Source organism: Zosterops lateralis (genome assembly GCF_965231275.1).
Source record: "Zosterops lateralis genome assembly, chromosome: 13".
Lineage (NCBI taxonomy): Eukaryota > Metazoa > Chordata > Aves > Passeriformes > Zosteropidae > Zosterops > Zosterops lateralis.
In genome coordinates, this window is record NC_139773.1 from 3,773,266 (window position 1) to 3,794,321 (window position 21,056).

Sequence of the window (21,056 nt, forward strand, 5' to 3'; positions counted from 1 at the left end):
ACAGAAATATCTTCAAGGCGAGTGCCAAGAGGATTGTGCCAGACTTCTGTAAGTGATGCCCAGCAACGGGACCAGGAGCAATAGCCATAAACTAAACCACAAAAGGCTTCATCTCAGCATGAGGAAGAACCTATGTGCAGGGAGGCAGAGCACTGGAAGAGCTTCCCAGGGGGATTGTGGCGTCTCCCTCTCTGGAGACATTCCAAACCCACCGGGACACGTTCCTGGAGATGATCTCCAGAGGTGCCTTCCAACGCTAACAATTCCATGATCCCGTGCCATACGAGTGACGCTTTAGCCAGCCCCTAGTGAAGGCGGCAGGTATAACCCGGGGCAGGCGGGCGGTGCGGCACTGGGGGCGCGGGAGGCGCACGTGCCGCTGTTTGCAGGGCGCGGCCCCGCCCCCGGCGCGCGGCACAGGCACAGGCGCGGCCCCGGCCCGGGCGGGAGCGAGCGGCGGAAGGGGCGGCCCGGCCCGGCGGCGGACATGCCTGTGAGTTGTTTACGGTCCCGTGCACCCCTGCCCGCTGCTGCCCGTCCTCGGGCCCCGCGGGGACCCTGGGGGGCGGGGGGTAACACGGCCGTCCTGGGTCTCCGGCGGGAGCTGCGGCCACTCGGGCTCCCGGCGGCCGGCGGGACCCGCGGGCTGCTGCCAGCGCGCTGGCGGGGTTCATCCCCCGGCCCTGCAGCCTGGCGGGGTCCATCCCCCCGGCCCCGTATCCTGGGGGGCTCCGTTCCCCCGGCCCTGTATCCTGGCTGGTTCCTTCCCTCCGGCCTGAGAGCTTGGTGGGCTCCATCCCCCCGGCCATGCAGCTTGGCGATCTTCATTCCCCCGGCCCTGCAGCTTGGAGGGCTCCGTCCCCTCGGCTGTGTGTCCTGGCGGGCTCCTTCCCCCCAGCCCTATATTCCGGGGGGCTCCGTTCCCCTGGCCCCATAGCCTGGCCCGGTTTGTCCCCCCGGCCCCGTATCCCGGGGGTTTGTCCCCCCGGCCCCGTATCCCGGGGGTTTGTCCCCCCGGCCCCGTATCCCGGGGGTTTGTCCCCCCGGCCCCGTATCCCGGGGGTTTGTCCCCCCGGCCCCGTATCCCGGGGCCCAGCCCGGTCCCACGCGGCCCGTAACGCGCAGTGCGCTTTTCCTCCCGCCCCACCCAGCTGGCCAAAGACCTGGTGCATCCCTCCTTGGAGGATGAGAAGAGAAAGCACAAAAAGAAACGTCTCGTGCAGAGCCCAAACTCCTACTTTATGGATGTAAAATGTCCAGGTAAATATTTGAAATGTTCATACGTTATGGAAGGAACAAAACTAATTTTGTAGGCCGTTCATCTTTATGTAACGTGTTTTGTTTTTTTTTTTTGTGTTTTTTTTTTTTTTTTTTTTTTAAGCTGAGTTTGGTTTATCTGTTCTGTACAGAAAAGGGTCTGTATTTTGCTTTTGGTTTTAAACAAAGTGTTTTCCATCTTTGGATAAGGTTAATGTAAACAAAAATCAGACTTTTCTTTTCTAGAGGTTCTGGCATCATGAGGGCTTCTTTAGTTGGGTTTTTTCCCTTTATAAAACCCTTGCAATAGGGAAAAACGCAATCCCCCCCAGACTTGCATGTATAAAAAGATGAGATTAAATGGATGCCTTAAAGCATCCATAACACAAGTTTCAGTCACAAACCAACATTGTTTTCCTCCTTTTTCCTCCAGTTAGTTCTGGAAGAGCAACTGGACAAACATTTGACAAGGAAATATGCAGGGATAGTGCACAGATACATAGAAAGTCAAACATACACAACTGCCTTTTTTGCACGTTGCTGTTGAGAACTAAGCTGCCATCTAGCTCATATACAAGGGCTATAAGATGTCTATGTTCAGTTTTCACAGATCCTCATTACTTTGGCTCAGAGACAAATGTATAATCAACTTCTCTTTTATAAACTAAACTATGGGATTTTCTAGCACCATTACAGGAATGTGCTCTACCAATACATTCTTTCTTAAGCCATAGAATTTATAAGTTGTAGAGAAAAGCATTGCATAGGGAATTAGTAAATTATTCTGTGTGAGTCTTTCCATTTAAATATTATGTTAGTTTTATAGAATGCAACCAAGCCTTACATGTACCAATTATTAAACAGAAAGCAAACACAGATTAGAACAGCAGTATTTATATTCCCAGCTGCCAGACTTTGTCAACAGCAGTGTTCTACTGTTACAAGTTAAATATTTCTCCAGCAACATGGGTTCTTCTGTTGAGCAGAGAAGGCTAATCTAGAACTGCTGAACTTCTTTGCAGATGTGATAGGCAAATTAGGGCTTGTCAGCCAGCAGGGTCTGTTGACTTTCATATGGGAGTCAGACCAGTTCCTGTTACCTAACTTGCTTTCCTATGTATGTAAGTAAAGGCAAACATTCACAACACAGCAATGGTTTGCTTCTTTTGGCTTGGTGTGTTGTGTAATGAAATGTAGATGCATTTTGGACAAGTGTATTTAGAGTTCCTGATTCAATTAACACATTTAAAAGTGATGCTAGAAATAGAAGTTTGATGATGCTGTTTTTCAGGCTGCTACAAGATCACCACTGTCTTCAGCCATGCTCAGACAGTAGTTCTGTGTGTAGGGTGCTCAACTGTCCTGTGTCAGCCAACTGGGGGCAAAGCCAGGCTCACAGAAGGTAAGGGCAATGTTACACAACCTAAATATGCCACTTACATAAATGCATCTTATAGCCTGCAAAGATTTTAGCTTTGATTTTGGGAACTGATACTGGAACACTGATTTTGGAAATTGCTTAGTGTTGGCTAATAGAAACAGTGTTAATAGGCCCAGAATTCGGAATTTTTCTTCAGATTCTTTGTTTTTAAATGGCTATACAGATATGCCAGGCAGCTAAACACCTACACTGTCATCAAACACAGTTCATTTTAGGTGATATGTCATTCCCTTCAGCTTATGTAATGAGTCCTGCTGTTTAACTCTGAGCTGTGTTTAGAGTATTAAAAAGCACCATCAAAGCAGTAGGGTACTTTTGCCAGGCTAAAGTAATTCTGTGCCACTGCTAGTCACTATTGGCTTGCCTGTTTGTTTTTAAACAGCCCTACTGTAAAGCAGTTCCCTGGCTCAAAGAAAATTGGTTTCATATAAATTATAAGGGAACAAATAACCACTGATAATGTATATACAGATAACTGCTATAACACCAGTCTCTTTGAGTGCAGCCCAATGAAAAGCACTGGAAACACTTTAGGATTTAAAAAATATAAAAATTAATCCAGATTTTATTAATTCCTTGTCTAAAGGGCAAAAGGTAAACATGTATACAGATTACATGTAGCAGTGCTTATATAATGTGCTACTACACAGAGGTAGTAAATGTGAGGACAGAATACCTGAAGTGAGGCTGTTGAGCAGTTGAAATGGTAACAAACATGTAGCAGCTGTTTCAGTCTGGGGTCATCATCACTGAGAGATGGAACAGGAGACTGAAATTTTAAAAGGCATCTGGAAGAAAAGAAGTAGTACACCTTAATCTTATTTTAAGTTGAATTGCATGACAGTCACATTGTTCAGGTTGAGTTAGAGAAGGCTTAGAGTGCTAAATCTTCACCTCTTGTGGTACATGAAATTCAAATTTAATCCATGGATTTTTCTACTTAACATTGGAGGGACAATTTTGCCAGGCAGTCTAACAATAATTTACAGACTATTCATATCTCTCCTCACGTGATTTCTTTGCAGGCTGTTCATTTAGAAGAAAGCAACACTGAACAGTTCAGCATGTCATTTTTGGATCTGTGTTCCTGAAAGCCTTACCAGTTTCAAAATGCCTGTTACAACAACAATGTAATTATTATTGATTTTGTACAAATTACCTGCTACTGCTGACTAATCTGCTGGAATCTCTTTTTCAATAAATGATCTGAAGTGCAAGTTTTTCCTGTAAGTTTGCAGACAGCTGAGCTCTATTTTTATAATTTTGTGTTTAAACACTAGAAACCTTGGACTCCCTGCACCCTTCCCCTTGCTAATCATAAACTACAGCAGTGTAATGCACATAGTGACAGAAATCGCTTTAAGAATGCATTTTGTGTATTTTATTATTGCAGCTACTGTAACTGCAAGGGTTGCAAAAGCTAAATAAGATTTAAAATGGCTCATTTGCTTTCAATGTTGCTGTAATCCCTCCCCCATCTTGGGTTATATGGTGATAAATAAAAATGTAAAGTTACTCACCTATGTTCAGCTGTTTCTCTGGAATCCATGGATTTTCCCTTCCACTGAATTGATCTCAAGACTGCACTTGGTATTATAAATTGAGATTTCTATAAAAAAAAAAAATATAGTCCTTTGCAAAGCACTGTTTTCTTTCACTTCTTTCACTGAATGCAAACATCCAGTATAGAGAAGGCAACTGGCACATAAGCAATTTTAGGGCATGGAACTACACTAAGAGGCGTGAATGGTATCTAGGCAATAGTATACCAAACCCATGCATATTGTTAGTATTAAATATTGTCATTAAATAATTGCCTTCTTGCAATAAGGAAAAGGGTTTAATTAGTTTTTGAAAGCCGTGCCTTTCTAAATGGCTGGTAAAAATGGGTTTTGTTTTTAACCATGAGAATATATTCAAACAAAATCTTACATATATCTTGTTTTACTAAATATATCTCAAGTTATGTATCAAAATCTCTTTAAAAGTACCAGGTGTCTTGGTGAGCTAATTATTGTTGGGATTTTCTAATGAACTATGACTTGGAAAACTCGTAAACGTATAGTCATTAAAATAAACCAAGAACCCAATTCTACAATTTGTTGTGTTTGCAAGGTAAGTTTTATTTCTGTTATTTCGAACAGCAAACATGTAATTACTATATGCAGAAGGAGGTGTTTGATACAGAAACAGGTGTACCAATGGAATACACATGCCTTCTATGAAAAGTAGGGGTTTATGTCAGTGCCACTCACAAATAAGTTTATCATGACAGCTGCTCTTAATTGCCCAGACAGTTTCCCATATACAATGCCAGCCCATCAAATTACTGGTTTTAGAGCAAAGTAGCATTATTAATTGTGACCTGAATACATATGCTAAGGCCAGATTGATTCCTAGTCTCTCATATCTCTGCCTTCTCTACCCTAAAAGATAAGAACTCACGATTAATTTAATACCAAAGCAGGGACTGTCAGGAACCCATTTTGTTCCAGGTACTAGAAGATGAAATGTAGACATCAGAGCATCTCCAGTACTGCACATGTAAAATCAGAGGCTTTTTAAAAGCCTTAAGTTACAGGAGATCAAGTATAAAGAACATGGTGTGCAAATAAAATATTGGTGGCTAAACATATTCTAAGGTGGGGGTGAGACACTGGCATTAATATTGTTGTATTAGCAATACCTTAGTTTTTACCCTTACTCATGTTCATACATATTTCAGCTATTTACATTTGTTAATGTTTGGTCATATGCAAACAAGCTTAACAGTAAATCTACGCCTTCTACATTCTCAATCTTAGTCTAAATCCACACACAACAATCAGCAAGTGAAACTTGTTTTCTCTCAAGTATGCAAAATGGTTTTCAAAATTAAGAAATACCATTTGCAAAACAGGTGTATCAAATGTTAAAAATCCTAAACTAAGTGTTACTTTTCAGATTTTCTGTATTTAAAACACTGTGCTTGGTCTGTTTCTATTCAGATATTCAACACAAAATCAGAAGTGCTTATTGTCATTCCATGTCTAAAACCAGCACTGACTTCAGCTGTTTCCCCAGTTAGTAGGTGCTCAAGACTGGGGCAAGAACCCCAGAACTTCTGTATTGGAACTGTCAGAAAAAAACAGAGACTTCAGAGGAAGAGGAGATAATTTATTGCCTGACCAATAAAAGTTCACTCAGAAGGATTTTCTCTGTTGTTTTCACCGATTGGATTCTCTTGAGATAAAGACAATACATTATTAATGAACAGAAAAGTGAAATTTTGGTGAGTGGGCCAGAAACCCCAAGCAAGCAGTTTTTAAGGTACAATAATTATTATAATTATGAAGAGTATACTAGACTAGTCTTACAAGCTGCAATTAAAAATGTAGATAAAACACTGACCCCTCAAAATCCTAAATTTCCTGGTTTCTTGGTCCTGGGTAATAAATATTACCATAGGCATGGTGGGAACAGAGATGGCAGCATGCTGTATCATCACAGGGCGGGTAACAACTGAAGATAATACTGAATGCATTAGTTTGGGAAAGAGGCAGGTGGGGCTGTCTTCTGCCCGCTGCCATCCAAGATGTCTTGCTCCTTAAATTCAGAGAAGCAGAGCTGCTAAGCAGTGCAGGAAAGGAAGTATTGAAACCTTTCCTGAGAGATATTTCTGTTTTGTCTCAGCCTGGAAATACTGTCCAGTGTAACTCCAGGGGAAGTGAAGTGGGGGTAAATCTTTGAGATGACAGAGATCTTCCATGCCATTGTGAAATATATAAAATGGACACTTGAGATGCTTTATTCTCATTGTAAAACAGAAGATTAGAAAATCTCACACCTCTAGTCCCACATCCAGCTCTCTCATGAAGAAAGACATTGAGGAGCTGGAACATGTCTAGGGAGAGGCAGAATCTAGTGGAGATTCTGCTATTTGGGTGGATTTGACTTTAGAAATAATACCTTTATTGCACAGTAAACTGATTTCACACATTCTCTGTGTGCAATAAAAGTGGATGAGAGAACATCAAAATAACAAAACTATTTTTACTGACATTGCTCTAGATTCATTCTTTTCTAGCTCTTAATCCACAGCTCTGATAAAAGCCTGCTTCTGGTATAAATCTACATTCTGGAGGTAGCTTCAAGGTTTGGGTTTTGTTGGTTTTTTTAAGCAAATGAGGGAAGTGGTATGTGAAAACAAAAAGCAATGGTGACACAATTTTTCATTAAAAAGTAATACTGAATAGTTTTGGCAGACTGGAACTGTGAGAATAACAAGCAACATATTTGTGTGCTCAAAGGTGGAATTTTTCACAAGTTTAACATTCAAGGCAGATAATTTGTACTTCTTAATGAAAATAAAAAAAGCTATTTTTTTTAATCTTGATCAAGTGTTTCATGAGTTGGTAAAAATAACCTGCTAATATAATGATAATTTACACAGGTACTACAGAAAGTCACCTTTGACTGTTACATTCTCATTTTCTGTAAGTTAGGAACGTCCCTGAGAGATGAATTCCGGTTAGACATAAGTTTAGCACCACTAGCAGAGGTTAATTAAGTGAATTGTTTATGCTTTTTCTTCCCATATTCTTAGTGAACTTGAAGTGCAATTACACCCTTCTCCCTTTGTTCTCCAGTCCAGTGAGCTCAGTCACATACACCTCCTTTATTCTGTGTACTGTGCCTGTTTTTCTTTATCGAACTCCCGGGCAATCTTTAAGGCAGTGCTGTTGAGCGACACCGATTGCATATTACAGATGATGGTGACAACGACTCCTCTGGGGGGTGCCCCTGGCCGAGCACCCAGAGCTGGGGGGTCCAGCTCCTCAGGGAGGATGAGGAGGACACTGCTGGCCCCCACGGCCCCCCCGGTGTGGGAGGCGTAGTGTCTCTGCCGCCGGCAGCAGCCGTACTGCTGGTTTTTCTCCACCACGGCCCAGGCCATGGCGTATTTGCCATCCCTGTCCCATGACACTTCTGTCTTTGGCACTGGGGTCCACATCATTGCCACCGTGCCTGGCTTGAGGTACCCTGGAAGAAGTTTGTTGTTCCTGTTTTTAAATTGTCCGGCTTGGTAGCTGTACAACAAGGCGTTTCCAAATTTCAGGAGGTCACCTACTGATGACAGGAAGCCGCCGCCAGCCCACTTGTAAGAGTTGTCCACGTATGGTGCATTCACCAGCCGTCCCTTTTTGTTGTAAATGTAACACCTAAAATCCAAGAAAATTCAACTTGTCATTGTCATATACTATGCACAATGATTTTAAGCTGCACTACCTTAAAAGAGCAAACTGAGCATGTTCTCACAAACATTTAGAGGGCTTTCAAAATATATTTTTAAGAAAAATCAACATGTAATTCAGGCAGAAAAACAAAAATTAAGGTGACTTCTTAGGTTAGAAGCTTAACTTCAATAAAAGTACTAATCCTTCTGCTTAATCGTAGGATATACTAAGAATAAAGACAATGTACAAATAAGAGATGTGACAGAAATAAATATATCAGCCAACAGATTTTTTCTTAAATCCATGTACTAGATATAAAGTCTTTTAAAGAACAACATAAAGAATTCTACAACTGAGGCTTAAATGACTGCTCTCAGTCAGTAGTTTCCATTTATGGCTGATTTCTCCCCACTGCCCTATTATGGTTGCCACAATAAAACAAGGAGCATCAAAGTCTTGCATAACACACACAATTCTTTGGTGCCTCCCATATTTCAGTTTATAAAAGGATGAACATACTCATGTTCTAAAAACCCCTGACTGTACAAGGTTGATAATTCATGAGAACATCACTATCATCCAGATGAGCCTCTGAAATTTTGCAAGCAAACTAAACACCAGCACAAAGCCTCCTAGAACAGAGCAGTAAAGCTGTGTAACAAAAGTAAATGTAAACTTTGAAGTCATCCCTATTGCTCCCCTCACCTTCCATATTCACACTTAGAACAAGAAATACTTATTGCTTATTCTGTAATTTTACATGCTAGTTACAGAACTTATACCATGGCATTTGAACCAGCTGTATGAGTAATGTTGAGGTAACATACAACACTTCATTCAAATGTCTGGGAAAAGAAAGATCACCATTCTTAATCCACCTGTCTTAATTAAAATTGAAAGGGTGACAGTTGTTGTGGAAAAAATAAGAGTTTCACTCCTGTTTACCTTGCTCTGTTATATATCATTGCTTCATTGTCATCTAAGACAGTTGACAGCATATCCAAATCACGGAACATTTTCAGCATATAATCTGTAAATTTCTGTCCTGAAGCTCTCTCCACAACAGCACTTAAGAGAGTAAAGCCATACGTTGAGTACAAGAACTGACTACCTTGAAGAAACACAGTGAGAAAGGGAAATAACCCCACGTTAATTGCATGGTGCTTAAATGGAATCATATGTGCAAATAAAACTATATATAGCAATTAACAATCAACCATTGTTGATCCAAGGCCTAGGAAATTCTGTACAGCAGACACAGATCCTGCTAAGAGAACAGCACTAAAATCTTCCAGGGACCTCTTTGCATGGTCAGGTTTCATGCCAAGATGTCAACCCTGACATTTAACATCCTTTCCACGAGATTTATCACATCCGGTCTAACAAGGATGTCTGGATTTGGAAAGCTGACAAAAGCCATAAAATTACTGCTTACAAGATGCTCAGCTACCACGACTTGTTTGTGTGTCCACACCCTAGAGAAGGGAAAGCAGCAGTACTCACATTTTTCAAGAGTATTCATCACTTTTAGCACAGTGTTTCTAGTTCTAGAATATCCCAAAAGATTATATGAACACAAGCATGCATATTATTTAAGACAATAGAATTTATTTACAAAACAATGTTTCATTTTTTAAAAAGCTCATCCTTGTGCTAAAGCCTTCTATGAAACATTTACATATTGAGCAACTGCTAAAGTGCCTACAGTTGAGACAGATCTTTTACTTGAAGTGGTTCCTAGAGTTCTCCAAGATGGTGAGTGTTTAACTTCTGCCTCTTCCTTCTCCCTCTCCCCTTCAATGCACATTATTTACTGTTTATCAGCAATACATATAATTTACCTTAACTTGTTTAAAACTTACATCTGAAGTTCCTCTAAGTCCTCTCTAGACCTAATTTAAATAATCCCAGAAATAAATTACTTCAGTAATTCTGTGATTCTATTTTTTTTTCTATAGATTTTTTTAGGTCTGATTGAGTGCCTCAGTAATTTTTTTTTTCCTTTTGGTTTCTATCTAGAAGGGCCAGAACATGACTACAGCAAATTGGTACCTGCTTACAAAATACTTTGTAGTTACAAATCTGTTACCATAATTATATTCTGCTTTAGCATTTATAAATCCACTAACTAGTATGTTTCAGAGCACTAACTGCATTACTTGCTGCTCCTGGGAGAAAAGTCTTATACATAAATATTACATGACCAGATGGTTTGTGCAGAACAGACCAAATACTTCTCTGTTGAGCTTTTAATGGGGCATGTGAAGAAAAAAAACAAGGGAAGGAAGCAGAACAAACCAAAACCCCCACATAAACACTCATCACTGGACTCTACTGCCATCATTACATGTAAAACTATTTGAAACAACACTCTCACCAGAAGAGCATATTTTGGTCTACATTAATAGAAACTCACCTGGTTTAAAGAATAAAGGATCATTTTTAAATATCTTCAGAGATTCAATCACACTTTCAAATTTTTCCTTCAAATAATACTCTTCCTGTTCAAACTCCTTGTCGTGCCTGCCAGGCTTTGAATGTCGGCTCTTTGTCTCACTATCATGTTCTTTCTTCTGTTTGGCACAATCAGTTTTTTCAATCCCTTTCCCTTCTTTTTCTTTTTGTTCTTTATCCTGATGGGATTTTGTTAGCTTAAGTGCTCTGTTTGCTTTTTCCTTTTCTTCTTTTACTTTTGTAATATCTTTTTCATAGTGACGAATCCCACTCAAGTGTGAAACTAACATTCTTGTGGTAATAGTCACCTAGGTAGACAGCATAATGTGAGGTCTCTTCATTAAAAGACAAACACTAAATCACAAAAAAATCACCATGACAAAGAACAGACAGTGGCCTAACACCTTTTAAATATCACATATTAAACACAGTATTAAAAAAAAGAAGTATATATGTGGACACTACACACTTAATATAAAAGTGAATATCCAAATATGCTTTTTCGAGCAGGAAACATCAGTACTTGTCTAAATGCTTGTGAGTGTTTTCTAGGAATAGGTCCAGATCAGGCATCTGTGGACAGACAGCCAAGTAGTGACAGGGAAAAAAAAATTAAAAACTCTTACCAATAAACAATTACATACCTTCTCACCCTCATAGACCTTTTCTGGAAATTCAGGGACATATTTCTGCACTGGAGCATCTAAATCCAGTTTCCCCTCTTCCCAGAGTTTGGCAACAGCCATCATGGTCAGACACTTGCTGATGCTGGCGATGCGCATGATGGTCTCTGGCTTGCACTCCACACGGTTCTCCACGTCAGCATAGCCCAGACCTTCCAGGAGATAAAAACACTCTGCTGAGTCCTTTGCACAGAGACATGCTGAATTAATTAGATGCAATGAAATAGATTTACTGGCCCTTTAAAATATTTTTCCTCCAGCTAAACTGGGATACGAAGCATTGGACTATCCCAGCCCCTGCTTCAATTCAGTTAATAACATTTTACTGTAGCAGTAGCAGTTAATCAGAGCCCATTGGACTGGACAATGGTATCCCAAGTTGCTGATTCAGACTACAACAAACAATGATAAATGAGATTAAAGATTAAGCCAAAATTTACACTCCTGAAGTCAAATATTCAGTGTAGAAAACCCAAAGAGACCAAAAAATCTAAACCATAAAATAACTGACCAACAGTCATAAACACTCCTTTTATTGTTCTGAATTAATGGCTGAGCAGTAAAGGGTCTTACTTTATCAATACAGAAACTGAGAGAGGAAATCACTCACAAATTCATAGCAATTACCTAAGCTGTAAGGCTTCACAAAACCGAGGTGTTACTATGTTTCAGCATTACTCAGCAAGACTGCTTTTAAAATACAGCTTAACAGTCCCTGTAACAATGTTCTCCTATGTAACCAACCCACAAGTCTGGTGGCAAGAACTGGAATTAATAAGGCATTATGAAGCTATCAAACTAGTCTTCAGTTTGAGCCAAGTTTGAACAAAGTTCAAGTGATGTTGCAGCATCAAAGCAAGACCATGCAGTAATGGCATCTTTGCAGTTTTCAGAACAAGAAAGGCCTGCAAGCAATGCACCTCTATCTATATAAAACTGTAGTCTAACAATGAACTGCTCAGGGAAAATCCCCAAACCTTGATAAAGTACAAGAAATAAAACAGATGATGTGCCCTTTGCCCAAGACCTTTTCTCTTGTATAGTTGCTACTCAAGCACCTAGTGCCTGTCAATGCAGATGCTGTTCCCCCCAGTGAAAACACCTCCCAAACCTCACACCATTCCCAAGTTTAGTTCTGTGGTCACTGAACACCTGCAACTTACACCTGTTCCTGCTTTGGCCCCCATGGAGGAGGGAGGAGACCCAAACAACCCAGAAATGGGTTTTTTGAAACCCATGAAAATGTTTCTGAGAGCAGATACATATTTTGATGGTTTTTTTAAAACACCAAATGCCTACATGATATGAGAAGCAATAACAGACTCTACTTAAAACTAAACTGTGTAACCAGAAAAATCAATTGCAATTTCTGAAAGGATAACACCTGCTAAATCCCAGTACTTTCCCAGTAAAACTGCATTTTACTCAGCCCACAAACAGGAGACAAGTCACCAGATGTGAGCCATTATTCCTTAGACTATTGAGGCAGTTCCTGTGGGGGGAACAGTTCTTCACTCCTACATACAGTGCTACCAGACCACTGCACAGCTCTATGCCCAGAGTACATTCAAAGGCTGATCTGAAAAATCAATGGAAGAAAAGTTCTCCAGTCTAACTGTTGAGACATAGTACCATATTCAGGAAGTTAACAAATTATGAGTTCCTGGAAATGACTGAAGTTTACCAAGGAAGGTGTCCCTAAGCACCCATTTCTGGCTACTGTCCAGAGATGGGACATCAAGCAGATGAAATCACAGTCCGATTAGCTTATCTGAATTGTTCATTTTTAAAATGTCCATCAGTTCTTGACAGTATGCACAACTACTACTCCCACATACTGACCTTCTGACCAGACTTCCTTTCCATCTACAGAAACTCCAACTAATATACCTGGGATTCCTGCTTCATCCTGCCAAAAAAATGGATAGAAGAAATTTAGAAGGATCTTTACAGTTAAAAAAACCCTTTCCCCAAACCCTTGAACTGAAAAAGCTACAAAATCTCTGCATATTCTTGTCAAATTATAGTTGAAATTTTGTTACGTACCAGTTTGGTTGAACTGGTACAAACTGCTTTTGTAAAGCTGACATTTTAGCTCAGCTATTGGGAAAAACATACCTAACAAAAATAGCAAGGTAATATTTTTGCTTTAATAATTCAGTTAAATTAGTGAAGAGAATATGCAAAAGAAACAACACGACACAGTTAATATGCAACCAGCAAACTGCATCGCCTACTAGCGGGCAAGATTTCAAAGAAGCTTCAACTGGATTTTCTAAGTAACTACAGAATGTGCTGAGCTGGAAGGGCCCCACAGGGATCTCAGAGCCGAACTCCTGGCCCTGCACAGAACCCCAGGAATCCCACCCTGTGCCCCAGAGCGTTGCCCAAACGCTCCCTGAGCTCTGTCAGGCTTGGCTTCCCTGGGGAGCCTGTTCAGTGCCTGATCATCCTCTAAGGAAAAAACTTTTCCTAATACCCCCCAAACTTCTCCTGCCATAACTCCTGGCATTCCCCAGTCACAGAGCACAGACCCGTGCCTGCCCCTCGCCTCCCCGCATGAGGGAGCCGCGCTGAGGTGTCTCTCCCCTCCAGGCTGGACAAAGTGCCCTCGGGCACTCCTCGTGCGGCTCTTGCCTGTCCCCCCTACAGCCTTCCAGCCCCCCTTGTTCTCGGACACCCCGCACTGTCCCACACAGCCCCCGTATGGACCGGCCCGACCGCGCCAGCACCGCAGCCCGCGGTGTCCCCGCTCAGACCTTGATCCTCCGCACCAGGTCCCGGCTCCGCTCCACGGCCGGGCCGAACCCCCGCGGGGCCGGCGCCTTCTCCTCCCGCCCGCTCTCGGGCTCGCCCCCCGCGGGGGCCGCCCGCACGCCCAGCGCCAGCCCCAGGGCCAGCCCCCAGCCCCAGGGCCGTGCCCCGGCCCCTCCGGCCCCGGTTTGTGGCGCGGGGACCCGTCCGGGAGCCGCCGCCCTCCGCAGGGCCCGCGCCAGGCCCGCCATGGCCGGGGCGGACATGGCACCGCAGGCACCGCCTCGCCGGGCCGAGCCCCGAGCGCATCGAGCGCCGCCGCCTCACGGGGCCGGGGCTGCGGGGCCGGGGCTGCACCGCGGGCGGACAGGGCCCCGCACAGCCCGGCACCGCACCCGGGCCTCGGCACCGCCTGCCGGCCGCGGCTCTGGGCACGGTCACAGCCGCAATTGGCTCGGAAAGGACCTTTGAGACCAGCGAGTGCGGCCTGTGACCGAACCAGACCTTATCAACCGGACCGGGGCACCGAGGGCAAGGTCCAGTCTCTCCTTGAGCGCCTCCGGGGGGGTGACCCCAACGCCTTCCTGCTCACCCCATTCCGACGTCACTCTTTCAGTGAAGAGATTCTTCTAGTGCCCGTCCTAAACCTCCCCTGGTGTAGCTTAAGACTGTCCTTCCATCATGTTCTTGTGTGGGAATAAAGTCTGACCCCACCTGGCTACACCCTCCCGGTGTAGGGAGCTCTAGAGGGCAATAAGTTCTCCTCAGAATCTCCTTTTCTCCAGGCTAAACACACCCAGCTCCCTCATCTCATCAGACTTGTGCTCCAGAGCTTTCCCCACCTCCACTGTCCTTCTTTGGGCCCACTGCAGCACCTCAGTGTCCTCCTTGTCCTGAAGGACACAGAGCTGGACACAGAGCTGGACACAGAGCTGGACACAGCGCTGGACACAGCACTGGACACAGAGCTGGACACGGCACTGGACACAGAGCTGGACACGGAGCTGGACACGGCACTCGAGAGGTGCCTCGGCAGTGCCAGGCACAGGGGCCTTACAGCTGGTTCCTTTAGTGAACCACCAAAAGCCACCAGCTGTGTCCATGTGCAGTTTCAGGTGGTATTTGGCAAAATGAGCCAAATCCCTGTGAACCTTCCCCAAAGACTTATTCTTTGAAAATAAAGGTTTTATGAAGCACAGGTCCTCTCTGCTGGGTAACTGGAATGCCCAGAGCCCCCACAGGCTCAGCACCACTCTCTGTTCTCCTGATGAAGGTGAGGTTGTAACCTCTACCAGCACCAATGTGGCTCTCACAAAATAACCTGGTTTTAACCAACACTTTCATTGCACTGATGGACAAGAAAAAGATAGAGAAGGTGAAGAATACTTCAAGCCACAAAATAATTTCATAACTCTGCACTCCCCAGCAAATGTCTGCAGAATCACTTGAAAAAAGTCTGCTGCTAAACTTCTGCCAGGCAGAAGTACAGCAGGCTAGGCTAACACCCAGATCAAACCTTTTAACTGCAAGATGAGCATATTTGAACTATATTTGTCAGGAATTACTTAAAACAGCTGAGTCTTCCAGCACTGGCTGCAGTGTCTGTCAGGTTCCTGCCCAGAAGAGTGTGGATGGCACAGCTGGCACATGCAGAGCTCTAAAAGGACAGACTCTCCACTTCTGCTTACAAGTATGGCTCACTTTTTTGAGATCCTAACCTAGGGATTTTAATCTTCTTTATGCTCATTGATCTCAAAAATGGCAGGATTTGGCAGAAAGTCAGGCCAAATAGCTTTCATGTGTGAAGTCAAATGCAGACCAGATGCTACCCTTTTCACTGCAGGCATTTATTGCTCATTAGTATTTTCTCAATAAAACTCCATTGCTTATCACAGTACAACTTCATATCAAACTGGTACAAGATGATGTATTTACTTTCTTGTAACTCATTTTCACTGTGTTAAACTGTCTCTGGAAGCATTTTGGAGCAGGACTCTCTGCATTCTTACATGAACCTGCTCAGCATGAACACTCTTTGACATCACACTTTTGAATGGGCCAGAAACAGAGCTTGCCATTTTTCTCTGATTGCCTTAATGAAGAGCTTTGTGCTAAGTCCAGTAGCACAACTTGGCCTATTTTTATCTGTTTTATCTCTTCTAAATTCCTAACTTTGAATTGAGGTATCAAGCTTACAGTGTTTTGAGGATTTTCTACTGATAGCAATAGAAAATGAGGACAGCAAGCACTAGGCTGATCCAATTCTAATTTAACAAAAAAGACAAAGTTTTTCTTCTATTCTTGTCCATCAGTGACTCAGAAGTATAGGCACAGAGTCTCAGCTGTAATCCATCTTCTTTATGTAACACAGCCAGAAAAGTCAATCTGGAAACCCCTCTGGCATGGTGGAAAAAACTCCACATGGTGGGTTTAGCACTAAAGCAGCTGACTTCTCCCCTGCTCTGCCTCCTTGCCAGGCTGTACTTGCTGGGTTTGTGTTGAGATATTCCCTATTCAGATGATAAAGAACAGTGTGACACAGTGGGTGTCTCAGCAAGGCAGGGCTGTGCTCACTCACCTCCACCTGGGCCCCGGTCTGGAGTCTCACCATCAAGGATCCTTTAAGGTTTTAGAGCCTCTGAGACAAACACCAAATGCTCAATAATACAAGATCTTCAAACAAAGTGCTGGTGTATCTTCCCAGTTATTTTGCTCTTCAGTTGTTTGCTACAGTATCCACTGGCTTTTTCCTGACACTGTGATGATGATGTGAACCACAGGAAGGTGGGCAGCAGATTTTGTGCTGTTCTGCAGTGGTGTGGCCACCAGCAAAAGGTCCAATATGCTCATTCTGCTGCTGATGGTCACCAGTTTGTACATCAGGCATTTGCAAATTGTGAGGCTCCATCAACATTTCCTAAAATATAAGTCTTGGGGGGAAAAAAAAAAAAAAATCAGGAATTTTAAAAACAACTTCATCACTTCCATCAGTCTCTTCCATTTCTGCAAATGCTTTTGTGATTCTGATGTCTCAGCAATGTTTAACAGATGTTATTATGGCTGTTCCTGCTTGTAGGTCTGGACTTCGATCACGTTATTTTTTGCTATGATGATCTCATTTGCTTTTCTAGTTCACTGACAAACTGCTGTGACATGCCCCTAAATGTAACCCTTCCATTGAAAAAATGGGTAGATATTTTTAGCAAACAACATGTAAGGTTTGAAAAATAGAAAACAAGTGATTAGGATTAGTATTAGTATTCCCCGATAAAGGGCTGATCAGACCTGAAATCATGAGCCCATCTCTGCTCTTTCATATTATTAAATACCATTTGTAGCTGTCACAGACCCAGACTGAAGCTTGTAGGATGAATGTGTAGAAAGGGCTTTTAAAAATGAAGAAAGTAGTAGTGCAAGGAAGCTCCTTTGTTTTCTTTTTTTGATTTATTGTGAAACCATGAAATGGTCTGTTAATCCAATGGATTCCCATTACTCCAACTGGATTCTAATAATTAAAGACTAGCTTTTGTAAACATTTCTGGATCTAAAAATGTTGAATCTAATGGAATATAATTAACAGACAAGAGCTAAAGTTGCCAAAAAGGGCTGTAATTTGTATTTGTATTAGATAAAATGAAGAACAATAGGAAAACAGCAATTAAAAATATTATCTATGTATACATAGATATGTGGAAAATTTATGTTGATGAAAAATGCAAAGAGTGAAGAGATAACAATTACCTTGATCAAACCTGATGTTTCTACTCTCAGCACAGGAAGGAAATAAAAGACCCAAATTCTTTCTGCATTAGAAAAGAAGATAAATAAAGGGAATTTTAGATGCAGAGAGAAATCAAGCTCTGCTTTCTCTCTCCTTTCAGAAGCAATTTCATTAATTTGAGAACCAAGAGACAGCATTTTCATTTCCCTCTGGCTTGAAGCGTTTGTACAGCAGATGGCAGTAAAAGCCCTCGCACATTTAACCAGTTGGTAGCAAAAGGAGCGGCTCCACTGCCGTGGGAGCTCCCTCGGTTGTCACAGAGCTACTGAACTCAGTTATTACAGCCTCCTCACCCACAGACTTTTTTTTTTGTTTGGTTTTGGTCAGTCTAGCAGTTCTCAGAGTATTATTATTTCTCAAGTAAGACAAGAGCTGCATGATCTCAGTGTAGCACCACGGCAGTAACAGAGCTGCCCTGCCAATGTGCACCAATGACATTCCAGGCTGGGACAGTCAGACCCAGGCACAAACCCAGGCACGATCCCTCTAAAGGTACAGAAATAAGGGCAGACTCACAGCTCGAGTTTAAGATTAAAATCTTCCCCGAGTTTTTTGGGTTGGTTTGGGTCTTTTCCAAGCTAAGGTCAGAGGTCAGCTGAGAAACATTAGTCAGGAATAAATCTTTAAGCATATAAGATATTCGAACCAAGGGAAAAAGTAGGATTAAAAGCAGTGGGTCTTCAGACAGTGAGATCAGCATGTTTATCATCAGCTCTGCTTCATTTACTCCATATTCCTGTGTACTCTGGATGTATCATCTGGGCATTATATAATTTCAATAAAATAGAATATGCAAGTTTTATGGTGCCACACTGTTACTGCCTTAGTTTCAGAATTGCATGCAGTCTGGCACTGTTCCTAAAAAAACAGGATGGGAGTTTGGAAATATTTTGCATGTTAAGAAAAGGAATGCTGAAAAGACCATACCGCCGTTACAGATCAGCCAAAGGGCACACACACTTATTTTTCTTCGTTGCAAAAACATTAGTTTTAAAATTCCAGTTTTGCAGTGGTGATTTCTTCATAGTTTTAATTCAGGGTCTACTTGAAATGTTTTTGGACTCAGAGGAAAAATAATTTTCACCAGCTGAAAGTATGCAGTGAAGGAACATTTGTGAAACACATCAGTGTGAAAAAGAGAAAACCACCACACACACTCTCCCTCCAAAGAAAAGAAAACATGCAGAATGTTTTTTCTGTTTTTCCTGAAGTTATTCTCCAGGTAACACTCTCTTCTGGTAGAAAACAGCACAGAGAGGACTGAACAATTTCGTGCCTGAGAATGTATTCACTTTTATCACCAGAATTCAGTTGCTGTGTGTAACCTTTTTACCCTCTCCAGCTTTTCTCCCACTTACTGGGCAGAGGTACAAGGCACCATGGAAAATGATGGTGTGCATCACCCTGCTCAGAGAGCCAGAGGTACCACACAGCATCAGCGAGTGTAACTTGTCCAGTTGTATCTTTTCAGACTCAAGTATGTTGTTTCAAAACAAAGTAACGAGCCATGGAAGTAGGAAAGATCAAACATATTAGCAAGGTATTGCGAGGCTCATATGCCCAAAGATAGAATTACATGTGCAGGCACTTGGGAAAGCTTTCTGCCTTGCTCTAGAAAGAGCTCCTCACAACTGGGTGATAACTACCTCTCCTTCCACCCTTCCTCCCCAAAATACAAAGCTTAATGAAATTAACAAGTCCCTTGAGTGTTAATTTAATTGAGAGTCGGTGAGTCAAAGATGTGGGTGTGAGGACTCTGAGAGACTGACACTGGTGAGAGAAGTGGGCCAGGCAACTGCATTCAGCCCTCCAGAAGTGCCAGCACCGAGTGCCACACCAGCAGCACAGCAGCTGTCTACAAGTCAGGACCAAAGACAACAGGCACATTTGCTTGGACAGATACAGCAGCAGGAGGAAAAATGTGGTTCCAGATTTTCTGTGTGAATCTTCAGGCATACCCTGTCTGAAGAACACAATCCTGATTTGCATTTACTGTACTTATCTGCTCTTCTAGAGAGAAGGCTCTGGTTCCTGCTCAGTACCTAGTCTAGCAGTTTTTCCAACAACATTCAACACTATTTGAAGCCCCAGCATGTATTTTTACTGATGTCTATTGCCATAAGCAAAAGGCTTCTCTGCAGTTTATTCCAAATACTCACCCAGCTATGTGCAGGCTCGTTGCAGATTTTTCACACGTTTACTGCTCTGACCATCCATTCTCGTGTGCTTTCACCTACCTGTGCTGCAAGAACATCTTCATTTTGCTTTGCAGACATGTTCTGTGCCACTAAAATTGCTCTTCGTGGGAACAGAGTACAGATAGCTTGAGAAACTGCACAGGCTAGTAAAAAACAGGAAAAGGACTCTTATCAAATTAGTAACATCTCGGGTATTTGGGTGAAGGCATTTGGCACTGGGCTCGCATTTTCTTATGGGAGTGAGTCCATGCATACTACAAACTCCATTCCTTTGCTCTGTATTTTTCTTCCCAAACTCAGATATATTGCAAAAGAGCCTCTCTAAAGACATCTAATTACTACATGCTACACAAAGCAGTAAGAAGGGATTTTACTTTATTTATTCCCTTTCCATACAGGATAAATCAAGTTAATGACATTTGCGCAGGTTTATACTGCAATAGGATATTTGTAAAAACTAAAGTAGGTATTTCTTTTGTACCTTTGCAAGCAGGGCTATGGGAAACAACTAAGAAAATTTTAAAAACTTTGCTACTGAGGGAAGACAACTGCCTGGGATGAGTGATTTCTCTAATATGCCCCAAGTGTAAGACAGTTCATCTGTCTTGTGATTTGGAATAACTCATCAATTGCTTGAATTGGAAATACTGTCATTTATTCCTTTTACCTTGAACAAAACCAGGGCCATTTCCTTGTTTTAGATGCTACTTGTACTTTCTGGTGTATAGCAATGTACATCACACACTTAACTTATAGTTATGTCTTAATGTGATTAACATTACACAGTAGAACAGTTTTACTACCTGAACACTCATCTCAATGTCTGCCACTCAGCTTGGGTTCTTTCCATCCTTTCATCACCAATAAAAGCAATGTGCAGTGTGAAGGTAAGCAAGATAAGGACACATTCATCAGAGGAGGATCAAGCTCAAGGCGTGTTGGTGCTGGAGGGGAGGCTGTGCTCTACTTAGTGGGTGATGACATTTTTTCCATGTGCTGTAATGAAAGCTAACAAGTTCCTACTCGACTCAGTGCCTGGCAAATTTAATCAACAGGTGTGAGAAAAAGCATTTTCTACGTGGGCTGTTGTGCTCCTGTAAATTCTCAACCAAGAAAATAAAATAGAAGCAAAGTTAAATCCTCATGTTGTCTGAGAAATATATCTCTAACTGATAAGTGACACTCCTGATGTTAGAGAGTAATGAATGTCTTCATTATTGATTCACAGGCAAAACAGACATGGGCAGAAGAGAAAGTGGGAAAACAGATTTT

The 21,056-nt window shown here is 42.3% G+C and overlaps 2 protein-coding genes across 2 annotated transcripts; one reads left to right on the forward strand and one right to left on the reverse strand.

The window, feature by feature from the left end:
- Window positions 1–419: 419 nt before the first annotated feature.
- RPS27L (ribosomal protein S27 like) lies at window positions 420–4,213 on the forward strand. The gene is made up of 4 exons (XM_083870739.1): window positions 420–493; window positions 1,152–1,260; window positions 2,549–2,659; window positions 3,724–4,213. Exons 1-4 carry the CDS (start codon window positions 488–490, stop codon window positions 3,750–3,752), a joined length of 255 nt encoding a protein of 84 aa, XP_083726865.1. The 5' UTR covers window positions 420–487; the 3' UTR covers window positions 3,753–4,213.
- A 121-nt stretch (window positions 4,214–4,334) lies between these two features.
- LACTB (lactamase beta) lies at window positions 4,335–14,056 on the reverse strand (the record flags this gene model as incomplete). The annotated part of the gene is made up of 6 exons (XM_083870738.1): window positions 4,335–7,899; window positions 8,860–9,025; window positions 10,331–10,676; window positions 11,013–11,203; window positions 12,894–12,960; window positions 13,811–14,056. 6 exons carry the CDS (start codon window positions 14,054–14,056, stop codon window positions 7,356–7,358), a joined length of 1,560 nt encoding a protein of 519 aa, XP_083726864.1. The 3' UTR covers window positions 4,335–7,355.
- Between the last annotated feature and the right edge of the window lie 7,000 nt (window positions 14,057–21,056).